Source organism: Plectropomus leopardus, chromosome 6 (genome assembly GCF_008729295.1).
Source record: "Plectropomus leopardus isolate mb chromosome 6, YSFRI_Pleo_2.0, whole genome shotgun sequence".
Lineage (NCBI taxonomy): Eukaryota > Metazoa > Chordata > Actinopteri > Perciformes > Serranidae > Plectropomus > Plectropomus leopardus.
The window spans coordinates 34,129,124-34,146,480 of record NC_056468.1 but is presented as its reverse complement, the minus strand read 5'-3'; the positions used below and the strand labels follow the sequence as shown (position 1 = coordinate 34,146,480).

Below are 17,357 nucleotides of genomic sequence, written 5' to 3'. Positions count from 1 at the left end.
TTAAAAATTATAATAATTCTGTAAAACAGTTAGTCAATATTTTAATTCAAAATGTTGATTCTCACATTCCCAAGCATGCATCCGTTATTGATATTTAAATTTACAATATGTAATTTCCTGCTGTTAGGGATCTCTCAGTCAAGTTGCAGTTTCTGTTTACCCTTTGAAACTTTTCTGATTTTCTGATTTTCTTTTTCTGATCAAGTTGCCTTTTGCCCCGTTTTCAAAAGAAATCAAACCACTTTGCTCAGTGTTTAAAGGCTTAACTGCTTTTAGAAGGTGTTCAAACACAGCACAAAAAATGTTGATAAAGGTTTCAAAGGGTTAAAAAGACAGGGAAGATAACAATCTGAGCCTGTCAGTACCAAAAACTTTGCTGGACATTCAGTGTCTCTGAATGTCCGCTTGCTCTCTTTTTCTGCCGGTGTCTCCGAATGTCCGCTCCGCTCTCATTCTCCACCAGTGTCTCCGCCGGTGTCTCCAATGGTGTCCGCTCCGGTCTTATCCTCCGTCGGTGTCTCCATAGGTGTCTCCAAATGTCAGCTTACTCTCATCCTCCACCGGTGTCTCCGAATGTCCGCTCTGCTCTCATTGTCCTCCGGTGTCCCCTCCGCTCTCATTCTCCACCGGTGTCTCCGAATGTTTGCTGGCTCTCATTTGCTGCCTGTGTCTCCAATGGTGTCTGCTCCGCTCTCATTCTCCGCTAGTGTCTCCGCTGGTGTCTCCGTCGGTGTCCCTGAATGTCCGCTCCGCTCTCATTCTCCATGTCTTCAAATGTTCGCTGACTCTCATTCATCACCAGTGACTGCTCCGCTCTCAATCTCTGCTGGTGTCTCTGCCGGTGTCTCCGCCGGTGTCTCCGAACGTCTGCTCTGCTTCCATTCTCTGCCGGTGTGTCCGACAGTAACCGCTGCTCACAGTAACCGCTGCAAGGTGTAAGCAGCTGCCGTCTCCCCCCTCCCTCCTGCTCCGTGTGTGTGTGTCAGGGACATGATGAGAGGACATGATGAGAGGACACACTGGACCCGGTTTGAGTTCAGGTGTAGTGAGTTTCCAGCTCGGTTATGCTGAAAGAATAAACTGATATCTGATGTTTGATTCCTTCCAACAACAAGCAGAACAACATGTAAATGTGCAGAGATCACAGCAGAGCCGTGACTTAGGGACGGTTCTGTAGCTGCTGCTTCCTGACATTTCGGGGAATGTTCCTCTCTATAGATCCACTGGACCTCAAACACAATGTTATTTTAGGCGTTATTTTTGTACAATTCAAGTTGACATAAGAATATAAGATGGGGAAGAAAAAAAAAACAAAATCTAAAAATGAAATTGATTTTGTTCTTATATATCACTTTCTTCATAAAAAAAAAAACGATTTTCCAGCTTTTTGTCTGAAATGTCGTTTCTTTAATGAAAGTGCACAAATTAAATTCATCTGTACTCACCACATCTCAGCCTCTCATACCCTCAGGTAATAAAAACCAACAAATAAAAAGAAATCGGTCATCTGTATCTTATCGGCCACAAGAAGTTGGAAATTATCGGTTTATCGGTATCAGTTGAAATAATCATTATCGTGCATCACTGCTTATAATATCTTCATATCTCATTTAGGAGGGAACTTTTAAGCTTGACAGAAATAGTGATTTAATGTATATTGTGATATATATCAATATCGACTGATATAAAAAAAATATGGCTTTTTTCATATCGTCCAGCCCTAGCTCTCAGTGACCTCCGGGATCTTTGTGTCGCCTCTATAGGAGCAACAAGGAGCAATAATCAGTTGACGCTAGGCTTGATTTATTTTAGCAGGCCCACCGGGTGGGTGGGACATATAAACATCATTTGTAAAGGCACATGTTGTAAGACTCTGACCTCCTGGGAAACCTGGTTAGAGTAAATCAAGCGCAGCATTTTCCTTGTTGCATTTGTGGAAAGTTTGCATCTAAGATAGTAACACAGAAAACTACATAACAATAGAGCCACTGTTGGTATTATATTAGTAAAACAGCACCTTTCTTGGCAAACTTTGAAAAGTATAGAAATTATATGATGATACTTGATTAGAAAATTAAAGAAATACAAAGATATAAATGACTGCAGTTTTATTAGACTACATCTGTCTCTGCGAGACTTTCAGATACACACATGAATCTGGTCTGTTCTCCTTCTGTAACTTCAGGGCAAACTCTGAGTGAAGTCTTTAAAGGTCCAGTGTGAAGGATTTAGGGGAATATATTGGCAGAAATGGAATATGATATAATGTGTTTTCTTGACTGTATAACCTCGTGAAAATAAGAATCATTGTGTTTTCGTTACCTTAGAGTGAGACGTTTATATCCACATAGGGAACAGGTCCTCATTTATGGAAATCACCATGTTGCACCGGCATGTTTCTGCGGTAGTCTCAGCCTGTTTCTCATTCCCAAGTTGTCAAATCAAGCAACAAAACAACAACAAACAATAATAATTTCTGATCATTGTAATAATTATAATAATATTTTTCTTGGTATTTTCCTTAGTTGCTAATGATTCTTCCTCTATTTTTTTTGACATTTTCTTATCTCCTTTTACTAACCTTTTAAAATCTATGGGACGTTTCATGCCAATTTGCCGATTGCCTTTTCCTTTATGTTTTCGGAAGAAATCTAACCAATTTTCTAAAGTGTCAAAGCTCTAAATAAAGGAACTGGAAGACAGAAGGAAAATGATGTCAATCCAGGTTTCAAAGGATTTTAGTACATTTAATCAAAATCTGACCCAGATCGTACACATTTAGGGTTAAAAAAAAAACCCTTAACATAAAAGCTAAATCTTAATTACGTTTTTCGCTCTGTTATTTTTTAACTGTGAGCTTCAAACACACACACACACACACACACACACACACCCACACACACACACACACACACACACATAGTATCCACACACCAAAGACCTGACCCTCATCTAATTATCCCACAGATCTGCAGCTCCAGCTTCCTGCCACTCCAGATGTGCCTACAGCATCTCTGATGTCTATTTAATGTTCCCCAGCAAAGTGACCATCTGTTTATGCACTCTGGCTGCTCCGCTCCTTCCTCTCTCTCTATCTCTCTCTCTTCACTCTCCGTGTGTTTAGTCGACTTTTAAGAGGCTTGGCAACATGTCACATATATGGTAGTCCTAATTGCTTCTTTTCTTTAAACTCTTGAAGCGTTTTTTCGGGTAAACATCTAAAAAATAACGAGTTCACCCAGTAGTTTTTTGTATCTTCTTAACTTCATAATACAGTCAGTAATTCACAGAATCGCTCTAATTCAAACAAGTTTTTTTTCAAAATGCTGGATCACATGAAGCTTTCCTGCACCCCCGCTCGACCCTGCGTGCATTTGGCGACAGACTGAAAGATTGAACTTGAAGGATCTCCTCGGTTGAAATACAGCGCATGCCTCCTCTCAAGCCAAAACCATATTGCCTCCACGCTCAGCCTCTGCAATGCACCTGTGTGTCTGGCTTCATTTTCCGCTGTGAAAATATTTGCACTGCTGTCCTATTTTATTAACTTTTAATACAAAAGAGAAACTGTTCCAGCTCAGAAGGTGATTTGGCGGCTCGGCCTGAAGCATTGTGTCCGAGCTTTAATGGGGGAGGCGGCGGCGGGATATTCGACCGTGGTGGAGTCTGCCAGCTTGATAAATATTTGCTGGTAAGCCGGAACATTCCGTGTCATGTGTGTCGATCTTCACACGTGGCGCACACATACTTGAAATCCAGTCTGGCTGCTTGTTCTCAGCGCTGATACTGTTTGGACTGAGTTTGATAGATTAACTCGGGGTTCCACCTGCAGAGCGATCATCTCAGAGAGACGGAAATGTCCTGCCAAGTTCGACGCGCTGTTCCGTCCATGTTGGCCGCGGCGTTAAAATTTAACGTGTCAAATGATGTCTGGATGTTTAAAACTGTTATCGGTGACTATAAATCTTTTCCGTCAAGGTGCGATCGTCATACCGGACTGATAAGTTGTCATCAGTGAGCATTCTTTGAATATGAGACAGAGTTTTGGACCAGTCGCCTGTATTTTTTTAGGCCCTTTTTTCAAACACAGGTTGACCTTTAACCTCCTGCAGTCAAGGCGCTATTAGCCTCTTGAGCTCCAGTCAAATGGAATATGGGATAACACCCAGTTGTGTCACCACATTATGTAATGCCTCTGGCCTCTGTGTGTGTGTGTGTGTGTGTGTGTGTGTGTGGGTGTGTGTGTGTGTGTGTGTGAATCTGATGGCTAAAACATCTTAAAATATCATGAGTATATGGTCTGTAATGCACTCAATTTATGCAGTTTTTGTATATTTTAGGATTTTTAATATAAAACTGTAACCAGCATTAGCTTTACACGTATGCGGCACAAGTATCAATGCTGATAAGTATGATGAGGGTCTGTATTATGTGAAATGGTCATAATTTGGGGATTTTAGCCATTTCTCTTGAATAAATAATACCATGTATTATAAAACTGACAATCAATTGGCATTTTTTTTAACATCTGTAGTTCTAAAAAGCCAATGTGCCAACTTCAGATGTCTTCTTTTGTCCAACCAAAAGTATAATTCAACGGTTCTAAGTTTAAAATAATTCAAAACAAAAAGAGCAACACATTCTCATATTTGAGAAGCTGAAACCACAGCATGTTTTGTAACCAGTGAAACCAGTTAATCTGTTGAAAGAAGTGATGCAGATTGCCTTGTTAAGTGAGTTTTGTGATGTAATGCAGGGGATAAAGTTATAAGGTTGCACAGAATTCACAGGATTTGGCTGAATTTGCATTAACTTTTGCAATTGTAGCATCGTGACATCCTGTAGAGGCTGATTGAACCTCACGATTATGCTTCATATTTGTGAGGAACTTTAAATGCACTACTGTCTGCACTGTAGATGGTATGATGATATTTTTGAAATATTTAAGAATTTAATCTGCTATTCAGTAAATTGTTTTATTATTTTCTACTTGAATCATATTTGATTCAAGTAGAAAATATTTGATATTCAAATAAGCAACAAGAAATTGCATCTTACATGTTCCAAAAGGAGAAGAAGGACAAACTTATTAACCTATTAACTAAAGAACAGTATGAACTCAAAAGCATTGAAGTACAATTTTCACAACTCATAAAAACAGAACAGAACACTTTACTCGTATTTTAACATAAAAAAAATATGAATAAAATCCAAAATGACGCCAAAAATCAAAAATATAGAAATGTAGAAAATATAGATGTGTGTAGGTGGGGGTTAGATATGAGCTAGTTAATGGGGTTGTCAACTGGACGCAGCCCGTCTGTGAAATGTTGTTGAATTGGACCCGCGACACCCCAAGAGGGCTCAACGGTAAATTCAACTCGCTACACTCTTCCTTTCAACACTGAAGAGGCCTTTTGTGATTTACACTGGAAACATTAACTTCAGAAACAGTCGCTGGACCCGTATTCTTCGGCCACTACAGAAAAAGCAGCTGAGCGAATACACATGCTCGGTATTTGCTCTTTTATGATATATATCATCCAGCGCAGAGAGTCCAGCTCCTCTGAGCCCTATAATGAGACTGTTGACATTACCCTGGAAAATGACCGCCTGGAGATAACAATAGAGCTAAGCACGGTAACTATGGAAAGTGAAAGGACACAGTGCACGTGTCAAACAGCCATGCTAAATGCATAGGGAACCAGGAACCGGTGCTGAGAGCACCGTCATTGTTTCCACCAAATCCAGGTTCTCACACTTTTACTGGTCCATGTGTCTGGGTGTGGTGCCATCCAGCTGCTGGAGCTTTCTTTGTGACCAAATGTGCACCGACCGTGCAGTCAGTTGCCCTGGTGACAGTTCATATGGGACACTAAGGGAGGTGGGTCCAATAAACACATGCAAGTAACGTATGAACAAAATTCTCGGCATCGCTTCAAAACTTCTTTTTTTTTCACGCTTTCGTCAGTCTTTTTCATGTTCAGTGTTAAAATATCTCACATCTGTCCCCTTTTCTCTTGCAAAAGTAAGCGGTTCACCATGGCATAAAAGTGGTCGACCCAAAAAATGTTAATTGTCGTATGGCGTTTCGGTATAAATAGTCAGTGAAACGCTGTCAGATCTAATTTACAAAGAGAAGAAGTATGCATGTGTCTGAAAGCACGTCTCAGACAATATAATTTTCCTCTGAGCTTTAAGGGAAAAACCTCAATTTGTATTTCATAATTGGGGCATTGCAGCAGTCTATTCTGAACCTGCTTTACTCAGCTCTGTTGGCAACTTGGAAAAAAAATGCCAGACCTCTCGTCCTATCATACCTTATAATTTTATGCATCAGTGTATTTCCCCACATGGATGGGACTGTGCAGAGGCATCCAGTGCATGTGTTTTACTGGAGAGGAGGATTACTCTGAAAGCTGGCAGGAGATGGTAGGCAGATATCAGAAGGTGTCACATAGTCTGAAATTTATAGGATTTTATGGTGGTATCAAAATATAGTAGAGCCTACCATAAAGTGGTCGACAAGGACATCATCTTCAAACACAGTTTATGTGCTTCTCTGCTGCACTATCGTTACATATTGTGATATAGTACATTTGATACTAAAGAATTTATTTTGAGATTTTGAGAATTTATTTTGAGACTTCCAGTCAAAGGCAAGTCTTAAAAAGTCAATTTATGCAATTCAAAGTCAAGTTTTTGGCTTTTGTTTGATATTTGGTGAAAAAAAAATGTCATTGCACATTTCGAGTCCATCTGGGCCAACTTCAAACTTTACAATTTTGTATGGAAGAAAGAAAATGAATCATCATATTTGTATATCCGAATACCTAATTTGAATAGCATAATTCTGTCTGAATCTGGTCTACAACAGATTTTTTTCTCCCTGGAGTTGGATCTGGATGTCTGTGTCAAATTATTGAGTATTAATGCGATCTTTTAGAGGCTTACATAGATAGGTCCTTATTTTGAATATCTGTTTTTTGGGAATGTGACAAGTGACCAATCTAGGAACTCTAGGAAAACCATGTTACCACGTTACCAGCAGTTAAGTTAGTCTGCTATTGGCTGGAATATCGAGCCCTTTTTTAATAGCTATCAAAAACAGACTATTCTGCAAAACTATATATTTACATTTCCCAAAATTGCATGGCGGTCTGTGGGTTTTGGAACAGCCACACAGGTAAGTTTTTATATTGCTTGTACTATATGTTTGCTCGTCATTTGTAGCAAGTATACTTAATATGTTGCAGTCAGAAACTATTTTTATGGCTCAAATGCAAATGGGTATTTGCAAACAGGTTTAATGTGCCACTAGAGATTAGCTCTGAAGCAGATCCTGCAGAAAACAAAACAGCCCCAAATATTTCAAAGATCGCAGAGGTCTCACAACGTATACATTTTGAGATGTATTTTACATAGTGTGGGTCATTAATACTTTAAACCTGTTGTTTATCATATATTGGCTCTGGTAAGGCATCACAGCAAGGGAAATATAACCTGCAGCATGCTGGCATTTTTCCATTAGGTTGCGGTCCCGTATTTACAACTTGCTGCTGCGGCTCCCCAACATAGTGTACCTCTTTCTAGATTTACACTGAGCCTCTTCCCCGAGGTCCAACTTTGTTCTTGGACCACAAACTGCTGCTCTGGAACAGCCAAGGCTCGCTAGAGCAACCTTCAGCGCCTCAGAGTGTGGAGCAACCTTCAGCGCCTCAGAGTGTGGAGCTGGGTTACTATGATGTAAACAGCTAATGACGAGAACCATTATAGATGACCACTATCGCCTGGAGAGCACAGCTCAATCAGAAGCGAGGTTTATATATCACTTATTACTCTTAATAACATTGCTACATTAGGGTTATTGAGGTTTTTGTTGGTTTTAAGTGATTTCCTTTTTCTTTTTTTAAAGCCTTTTTTCTAAGAACTTAAAGGTTCAGTGTGCAGTTATGGAGAAAGAGTCTAATTGCTAGTTCATCAAATACTGTCAACCCAAAATATTGGTATTTGCAACATGTTCTCATCCCAAATACTCACATATCACCGCTTTGCAGTGGACTTGTGAATCTACACGTGCAACAAAAGCACATCCCAACCAAAGCAGGGACGTCAAGAAATGCACATGCAGGCACAGACGGTTAGGTTTAGGTAAAAGAGGAACATGGTTAGGTCTAGAAAAAAACATCGCATTTAGACTGGAACCAAAATCACTGGATTCCTGCATGAAAGTCCAGTGTTTGTTGGATCCAGCCACCGCCTCTCCTTCCCACCAAATAGGCACCCAGCAGTGTATCATGTGGACACAACAGATTTCATGACAGCGTTCTCAACTAATGCCGACCGTCTGTGAATCATGCCGGCGCGGCATGTGTTGTCTGGCCGTTAGCCGGTGCTTATCAACACTGCTTACGGTCCTGTCCTGCTGTGTTCTCAGCTGATGCTGTGCAGCGGGCTGTCATGCAGATGCAAAAGGGACTTTTGACGTCGAGATCTTACGCCAAAAGCACTGCAAAAGCAGTTTGAAGTATTTGGCTGGCTGGAGCTGCAGAGTATTGGAGGTTTTGGCCATCGAGATGTCTGTCTTCTCTTCTCCAGTATAGTGGAACAAGATGCAACTTGGCTTGTGATGCTCAAAATTACAAAAAAGACATTTGAAAAACTCAACAGCAATATACTCAAGATAATCCACAGAGCAGTTTCCTGCAAAGAACTATTTCTCTCTACCTGCCAACTGTATCATGGTGTGGAAGGAAGCGTGAAATTACTCATGGATGAGAGGCTCATGCTTATGAAAGCACAAAATGCACTGAAAAAAACACTGATGGCGTCCTCTTCGGCTGTGCTCTAATGTTAGCTAGCTCAGCACGCTTCCTTTTGCGTAGTGATACGGTTGGCAGGTGTACTTCAGTAGAAAGAAAATAGTTCCTACATGAAACTGCTCTCAACAACTTCTGGAAAGAGACATTGCTGTTGAGGTTTTTTTTGGTGTTTTGAGCTCCACAAGTTGAGTGCAGTCTAGTTCCATTATATTGGGGAAAAGGCAGACATCCTCTCTAACACTCAGTAACTCACACCAAAACAATCTAGACTGATAAATAGCCCTACAGGTAAGAGGAAAAATATGTATTTTTGAAGTTGGGGTGAACTATCGCTTAATATCACGGTTAAACCAAAGATTTGTATCTTTGTTTTCCATGCTTGGCTTCTCTCGGCTAAAAGGTGAAAAGCTGAATCCAAACTTAACATGGGAACAATGCAGTATTCAACACTACCTAAATGAGATGCTTTAACTTCCAACCAGCCTCATATTTCACATCAACAAAGAAAAGATCTGCCATTTTTATACCTCACGTATGTCAAGCTGCTGTGGCTGTTTTTCTTTTCCACACACATGTTGCCTCCAGCAAACTGCTTGAGGAGTCTTGAGTTGATGAATGATTTGACAGGGATAAACACTCCCTAATTGCGCAATAGATCATATGTTAATAAATCACATCCTCAAATTAATGCACATGTTAAACGTATTAGTGTGGCCTTCGAGTTGAACCATTTTTGCCCCTCTGACTCTGTCACACAGTTTCACACTCTTGCTCTGCTGTGTCAAAAATAACAGAAAATCTAAAAGCAGAGCATGATCCAATCGGATGCTGTAAATTAATCGGTCATTTATTTTGGAATTCAACCCTTTCTTTGGTTTCAATTGCTTATTAGCCACAGCTTTATTTTAATGCCTGGTTTGGCGTACTCCAACACAGCGCCCTCACAATCAAATTGGAAACAGACTTTTACCTTCTGCCTCTCTTACAAAACAGACTTCACTCTGCAGGTTGCTTTCCTCTCTTTCCTGCAAAGCAAAGTTCTTTTATAACCTGCTGTCGAATATTGATATGATAACAATGGCCGTTTAATGCTCCGTAATCCTTAAAGTTTTCCTGTCTGCCATGAAACATGCAAGTCATGACCTCAATATGGTTTTCATGCGTTGTTTTAAAGCCTCCTGCTGTGTGAGTCTATAAAGGAAAATGTTCCTAAAAAGCAGATTGAGAACTGGTCGGGTAGCACATACCACTACCACCAAAAACATCTGTGTTATTTCCACATTTTTAAGTCTTTTAAGTCTAACATTCCTGTCCACTGTTATCTCAAACTTTTAGAAAAAGAACTTTTTTGTTTTCAACACATTATCATCCAACCTCATCCAAACTCATCAAAACTCGTCAAAACTCGTCAAATATCACATTTTGGTCAGTGCCATTGCCATTTACATATGAACTGCAGTCTGTTGTTGGCGTTCCAGGACACTGTGTCAATACACTGTGTTAATTTTTTTTTTTTTTATTTTACAATTATTTAAACAGGGAGGGCCATTTAGAGTTATCTTTCTTTTATGAGGAAGCCCTGATTACAATGTAAAAACAAATATAGCATGCTACAAGCAGATGCTAAAGTGCACATTAAAAGCAATAATACACAATAGCAACTGCAAACATCAGCAAATAGTCCAAAACATCAACACACAGAACATTATTTAAAGAAAACACATGCACTATACACTTCCATTTTCACGTGAAATGTACAGTTTCTGCTTTTTAGATGCATTCAGTCTTTTTGAAAATAAACTTCCAACATTGTATTTACATTTATGTGGGTAGGTATAGGCAACAATCATCATAGGCACATCATCTTGTATTGTTGCCAACAACGTCCACCTTTTATGACAGGCTCCCATCCAGCTGGTGGTTAGGTGTAGAAAAAAACCCATAACGGTTTGACTTCATTCAGGAAGCGAACAGCATGCTCTCAGGTGAAAGTCCTGGGTTTGTTTGAATCTCTGCCACTCAGGATACCTCGTATCAGTGTTGCATTTACTCTTTGCAGATAAATTGACCATTTTTAAAGTTATAACTGCATACATTTCAATAAAGCTACAGGAAAATCAAAATTTCAGATGCTTTTCTATGGAGGTAGCAGGATGTCCGCGTGCACTGTGTAGCTGCATGAAATGTGACTTGTGGCTTTCAAGGGTTTAGCAAGTAGTGTTATTGTCTTTTATTCTTCATACATCCATAAGCCACATGTGGCGGTGGCTCAGGATTTAAAGCAGGTCACCCATTATCGGAGGATTGTCGGTTTGAGTTCCAGTCCATGTGTCGAAGTATTCTTGGGCAAGAAATCCCAAATGGCTCCCAGTGGTTTCTGAGTAGCTGGTAGCACCTTGTATGGTGGCCTCAGCCAGTACCACTAGTTGAATGACACATGTGGTGTAAAAGCACTTTGAGTGGTAGGAGACTAGAAGGCTGTTATATAAGTGCTCGTCCATTTGCCATACTGCATATGTGAGGCCCTGTTTAGATACTGAAATCCATGGGGTGAAGACGGTACCTGTTTCGCAACAGAGGGCAGGACAGATTGGTTTTCCTGGTTCACACTGGGCATCCAAAACTGACCCGTTTTCTTACATTGAAAAAATATGGGTTACATTGTTTCATTGAAATACTTGGGTTTCAAATGTGTTTCTCTTAAGCAACATGTCTGTGTGGGCCCGCAAAAGCAAACCAGATGCCACACAACTGTGTGCCATGTCGTTATCTTACTATATTTGGCATCTTTTCGGTAGTTTTAAAAACAGAGAAATGCAATCTTTCCGAAAGATTCTGTCCAAACAACTATGCTCCTACAAGTTTAAGAGAGGGTGGCTTCCACTGTACCGCTGCATTGAGCAACCCCCTCACTGAGTGAAAGCACCTTTAACCTTCAAAAATGTCTTCACCTCCGTCATGTACCAACTCCTGTGCCCTTTTCTCTGCAGCTACTACAACTGGAAGACACAGGTGTCCACGTCCAACCCCAGCCCCAACTTTGAGGTGATTTATGACGACCCCAACGGCCTTCTCTTCAAGAACAAGAGGGACAAAAAGATCCTGAATGTGGACCCTGTGGTAGGTGTTTTTGTTGTTGTTATTCTGTTTTGTTTTTAGGCCCCGAGGAGACAAATGGTTCTGCTAATTAGATCAGTTCACCTGTTCCACAGCCGTAAAAATGTCCCAGGAGAGCAAAAAAGGCTAAAGGGCTAAAGACTTTTCAAAGCCTTTCTGCTGCACCATGCAGGGACTTCTTTAAAGATTAATTTTGTTCGTCTCATGGCTCAGGTGACTAACTTGCCGTGCACACACAACATCCTGTTTGTCTAACATGGCTCGGGGCCTTTTTGTTGCATTCAGAGCTCTTGCTCTCAAACCATGCCTACGATTTTAACCCTTTCAAACCTGGATTGACATCACTTTTCCTGCGCTGCATTCAGGTGCCTTTCACAAGTAAAGCTGGGCAAATTGGTTTCATTTTCTTTCTCGAAGAACTAGCAAAAAAAGAGGCAAAGAAAACTTGACTAGAAATGTCCTGCAAATTGCAAAAAATTAGAAGATTTTTATTAAATCTAGAGAAAGTTTGCAGAGAACTATATTTTAAATTATTATTAGATATTTGAAATGATTCTTTAGCGTTATTAAAAATTGTTTTTGTTTGTTTTTTTTTTTTTTACATTTCTCTGTTGTTTGTTTTTTGTTTGGGTTGATTATTATTATCATCATCATCATCATCATCATCATCATTATTATTATTATTATTATTATTATCCAGTAATTTTTGAGTTATTTTCTTGTAGTTTTTACCAAGGCAATTTATTTACTTCTTTATTTATTTTTTGCTAAATTTTCTAGCACTGTTTTGTTTCATGTCTTTTTACATTACTCATTGCCTTCCTCCCATGATTTTAAAAAAGTCAAGCAAATTTGCCCAGGTTATAAAGGGTTAACCATGAAACGCAAAAATCAAAAGTTGTTTTTTACCTCTCTGCCCAGTCTGCATAATTCCTGGTTTTTTATTTAATAAACACCAGATATCAGACAGTAACTCTCAGAGGGAGTCTACATTATAAGAGAAACAGTTGGAGGGACAGAGAGAGAGAAAGAAATCAGTGGGAGGGAAAGATATTTGCTTTCCACCTGCACAAAGAACGGAGGATCAAGAGGTCGAGACAGGTGCTTCCTCCACGCTCGCAGTCCGACAGGGGCCCTGGAAGAGTAACGACTGACAGACTGTGTTTTTTTTCTCTCCAGTTCCTCTCTTCGCTGGGGGGTAGGGAAGTAGTTGGTGTGGGGCTGAACTATTTTGAAATTGCAGACAGAGCTGTGGGGACTGCGTTTTTGAGGCCAAGCGCCAAAATGGCAGCACAGTGTTCTAGCTGCGGTCGAGCACCGCCCCGACCAGGCTGTCTATTAAAAACACAAGAGAAGGCATAGGAAGCCAGACACAGCAAACCACCCGTGCGCCCAGAACCCAGCTCAGCTCAGCTCAGCCCAGATTGGCTCGGCACGGAGCGGCGCAGAACCATCCGGCTTTTTTAACACGCCATGAGCTCACTAGCTGCTCATGTGGCCGCAGGTCCGCAACGAAACCTTCCAAAATCAAGATTCGCATCAACTCATTCTGGGTGGTTTGTTTTTCTGCCTTTGTCATCCCGTGACCACTTGTTCCGTCCTCGCCAGAAAGTTGGTTGTGGGGTGGAGGGCTGTCATATTTCAGTTCTGACAACTGAAGTAAAAGTTTACAGCCGTGATTCTCAACTCACAGCCCAAAGGCCGAATCTGGCCCCCCAAAGATTTTACAGTACACAATAAAAACAACACTGGGAATTGTTTTTGTACTTTTAGTGTACAAAGGTGCGAGAGTGCATGAAACAGAATAAAAATAGAGCTTGTTTATCAAATAGACGTCACTTAATGGAGCCCTTAATTACTGAAAATCCCAGAAATGTTCTAAAATACACACATCTGTGAATCCTATAACTGTCCTAAAATCCTAGAAATGTCCTAGCAAAAGTCGTAAAAACAGAAAAATGTCCTAAAATCTGATATGTCCTAAAACCCAAGCAATGTCATAAAATCCTAAAAATGTCATAAAATCCTAGAAATGTCCTAAAATACTAGAAGCGTCTGTAAATCCTAGAAACATCTGTAAATTCTAGAAATGTCCCAAAATCCTAGAAACATGTATGGGGCTGCTGCGACTGGCCCTTGGTCTCCTGTCATTTTTGCAAAGTGGCCCCCAAGCACAGCAAGTTGAACATCTCCGTTTTAGAGTCACTTAGATGAAGCGAGTGTTAATGACACATTTAGGTTTCCCTAAAAATACTTCCTTATCATTTTCTTTACCCAACATTTCCCATTTCCCCCTTATGTGTCCATGAAGTCATTCTTTATTGGTCTATTTTTATTGACGCTCTTTTGAACTCGGAAAAGAAGACTGCCTCACTTATTAGGACGCCCACAAATGTGTTTGAGGTAAAAGTGTAAATTGAGTGTAATGGTTGGCTATGGATCCACTCCCACTAGAAGCTTTTGACACACTTAGCCTTGAATAAATGCTCCCAGCTGGTAGTGGCTTCACATCTCAGTGGTGGGGCCGTGTCAGGTTTGACAGTCACAGTTACACAAAACATTTTAGAAAATTAACAACTACAGTCACTGTCACATTATGCTGCACTTAGCCTCCCCTTTAATATACCTCTTCTTGTAAAGAGATGCATTGTGGATATCTGAGGTTTTGTTTAATTACTAACAGACTTCATCTCTGGCAGCTTTCACATTTTAAAGCTGCATGAAGAGGCATTTGTATATTAACATCGAATCGGACTGTTTGTAATGGGAAATGTGTTATTTGTAGTTGCGAACCCATTGAGAATCAACACCAGCTCTGCAGATTTTAGCTTCTTTTAGCTCATAGTTTTGGTTCTTCATTTAAAAATTCACTGTGTGGTTGAGTCTCATGGCTCTCATTAACCTCCTATGTGGAACTATTTACTCTATGCTATACACTTGTTTACAGTAAACAAGCACAGATAAACACAGTTTATAAACACATACAAGTAGGACTGGGCGAGATAATCGAGTTAAAACGACTTTGTGTCGCAAGCCACCAAAGTTGCGTTTGTTTTGTTTTTTATTTTGTAAGTCAAGCACACCCTTTCCACCGCCATGCTTCTTAGACAGAAGTCGCAGTACATCAGTCAGTAGAAACCAGTCATCTTGCAATTGCGTTTTATCGACATTTTGAAAATAACACATAAGTTTTGCACAAATCTATAATGAAAACCCGCCTAATAACACAAACTAGCCAGCAGCAGAAGAACTCTTTGTGTTCTCCGAGTCTGGTGGCTCTTCGGAGAGCATAACTTAATAGCACCGGTTTCCTGTTGTAAAGGACAGCAAGGTAAAGCGGTGAAAATAGTCTAAAATTAGCATATAGGTATTGAGGTGATCCTTTTTTATGTGGTTAAAATACATTTTGTTGCTGCCCCTGTCGAAGTTCAGTGATTAATAGTCATTTTAAAAAATTATCGTTTCACAGCCTTAATATAAAGTCATTGGAAAAACACAATTTATGTGTCCACATGTGCCGAAAACAAAAGCTTGAGCAAAAAAAATCATCTGAGAGGATAAAAGGAAGAAAAAAAGAAAGGAGTTTTTATTAAGTTTTGAGCCTAATCCAAGTTTAAAGTGTCACACAAACATTCAGAGACACTTAAGTGAATAAACACAGACAGCAAAAACCAGTGTTTAACGTGAATGAAGCAAAGTAGAAATTCACTTTGCATGTAGGCTGCATTCACCCTCATATAAACTGTAGCTCAGGCTGTCCAAACAAGCCCGTCTAACTGCTCTAACTCTGTGCTGGGTTCCAGTCTGGTCCCGGCGAGGACTCCAAGAGGACATTCCTACAGTCGGACCTCTACATCCATGTCGTCATCTACGACCACAACATCAGGACGGTCTGAGCTTCAGAGGCCGCTGCCGACACATTCGTACATATGGCACTTATTGGAGCGCACTGGAAGCCTCTAATTTGACTGAGAGCTGCAGTCATTTACAAACTGGTGCCCTCGTATCATGCGTGCCATCTGGGTGGAGGTGCCGCAGTGAAAACTTTAAACTGAGGATTCCCAGAGGACGAAGCGGATGGACTAATGTGCAAATAACCTGAGATTTTACTTTGTACTTCAGATTTTGTGGCATTACCCTCGGATGAGGGTAACATTCTTTAAAGCCTTTTTTTTATGCTGCTCTTATAAAAACTTCACAAGTATTTAAATCCTTGAAGCACATTGGTGCGATTTCTTTCAAAACAGTGGGAAAAAAACACGATGAGCAACTTGAAAGAAATGTTACACAAATTACAAGAAATTAGCAGATTTTCAAAAAGCTAGGTAATAAATCTCTACAGGAAGAAAAGAGAAAAAAGTGAGGGAAAAACTGTATTTATAATTATCAAAATTACTTATTTAACCCATTGAAATCTGGATCAAAATCAGTTTATGTCCCACAAATTCAAGAAATCTGTAAAAAAAAAAAAAAAATCAAAAAAAAAATTTAAAAAATGTTCAAAAAAAAATATTTTATTATTATTTTTTATAAAATGAGGGGATTGTTATTAAAAAAATATCAAAAAAATCTGTAAAAATGTCCACAAAACTGTATTCTAATAATTGTGATTTAAAATTATGTTACAGAAAAATTATAATAAATATAAATAATAAATACATACATATATTTTTTTTCCTCTTATTTTCAGGTAATGTTCTTGTAACTTTTTTTACAATAGGTTTCAAAGGTTTCAAACCATTTCATAGAATTAATGTAATTTTTTAAGCGCTTCTTCCAGGTAATTTACTTTCTTTTTTTCTCTTATTTTTTACTAAGTTCTTGCTAATTTGGGAATCATTTCTTCTTCCTTTGCTTGTCTTTGTCTTTGTCTTCACACGTTTTTTAAAGAAATCAAGCCAGTTTTCTCAAGTTTCAAAGGGTTACATAATTTTATTGTGACATTTTTTTGGCCTTAAATTCTTCTTTTGTTTAGTGGAGATCCAGTTTGGCTCAGTTTGTTTGGCATTCCCCAGAGGAGTGGAACCTGCTCGGGGGACCCTGGGCTCGTCCCATCATTTTGCCTGGCATGTTTTGGGCTGTTTGTCTAAACAAATTAAAGGCGTAAGAGCTTTGAAAGATGATGGGGGTTGCTTTTATGTCCTCCCCCAGGCTGCGGTAGCTCCAATTGGACTGGAAGAATGGGTAATGGGCTTAAAGCATTCCTCATGTTCCCAGATGCAAGGCACACTTTACAGGACATCAAAGTGCTCTATCATTTACATATTAGTCATTCACTGTGGCATTTTTTAATGGGAGGTGACGCTATAAACAACCTGCTTTAGGAATTATTTAGGAAGTGCTGAGGACTTTTCGCAACTTTTCTCCCTTTTAATTTCTGGATTTACATCTTTTTGCATTTGTTGTTGAGACACATGG

At 39.7% G+C, this 17,357-nt stretch overlaps 1 protein-coding gene across 1 annotated transcript in view; it reads left to right on the top strand.

Annotated features, from left to right (window-relative positions):
* cfap299 (cilia and flagella associated protein 299) overlaps positions 1-16,133 on the top strand; it is a 91,890-nt gene extending 75,757 nt beyond the window's left edge. The window contains 2 exon segments of the mRNA XM_042487771.1: positions 11,813-11,942; positions 15,743-16,133. Coding sequence (XP_042343705.1) covers positions 11,813-11,942; positions 15,743-15,835 — 223 coding nt within the window. The 3' untranslated portion in view covers positions 15,836-16,133.
* Positions 16,134-17,357: the final 1,224 nt, after the last annotated feature.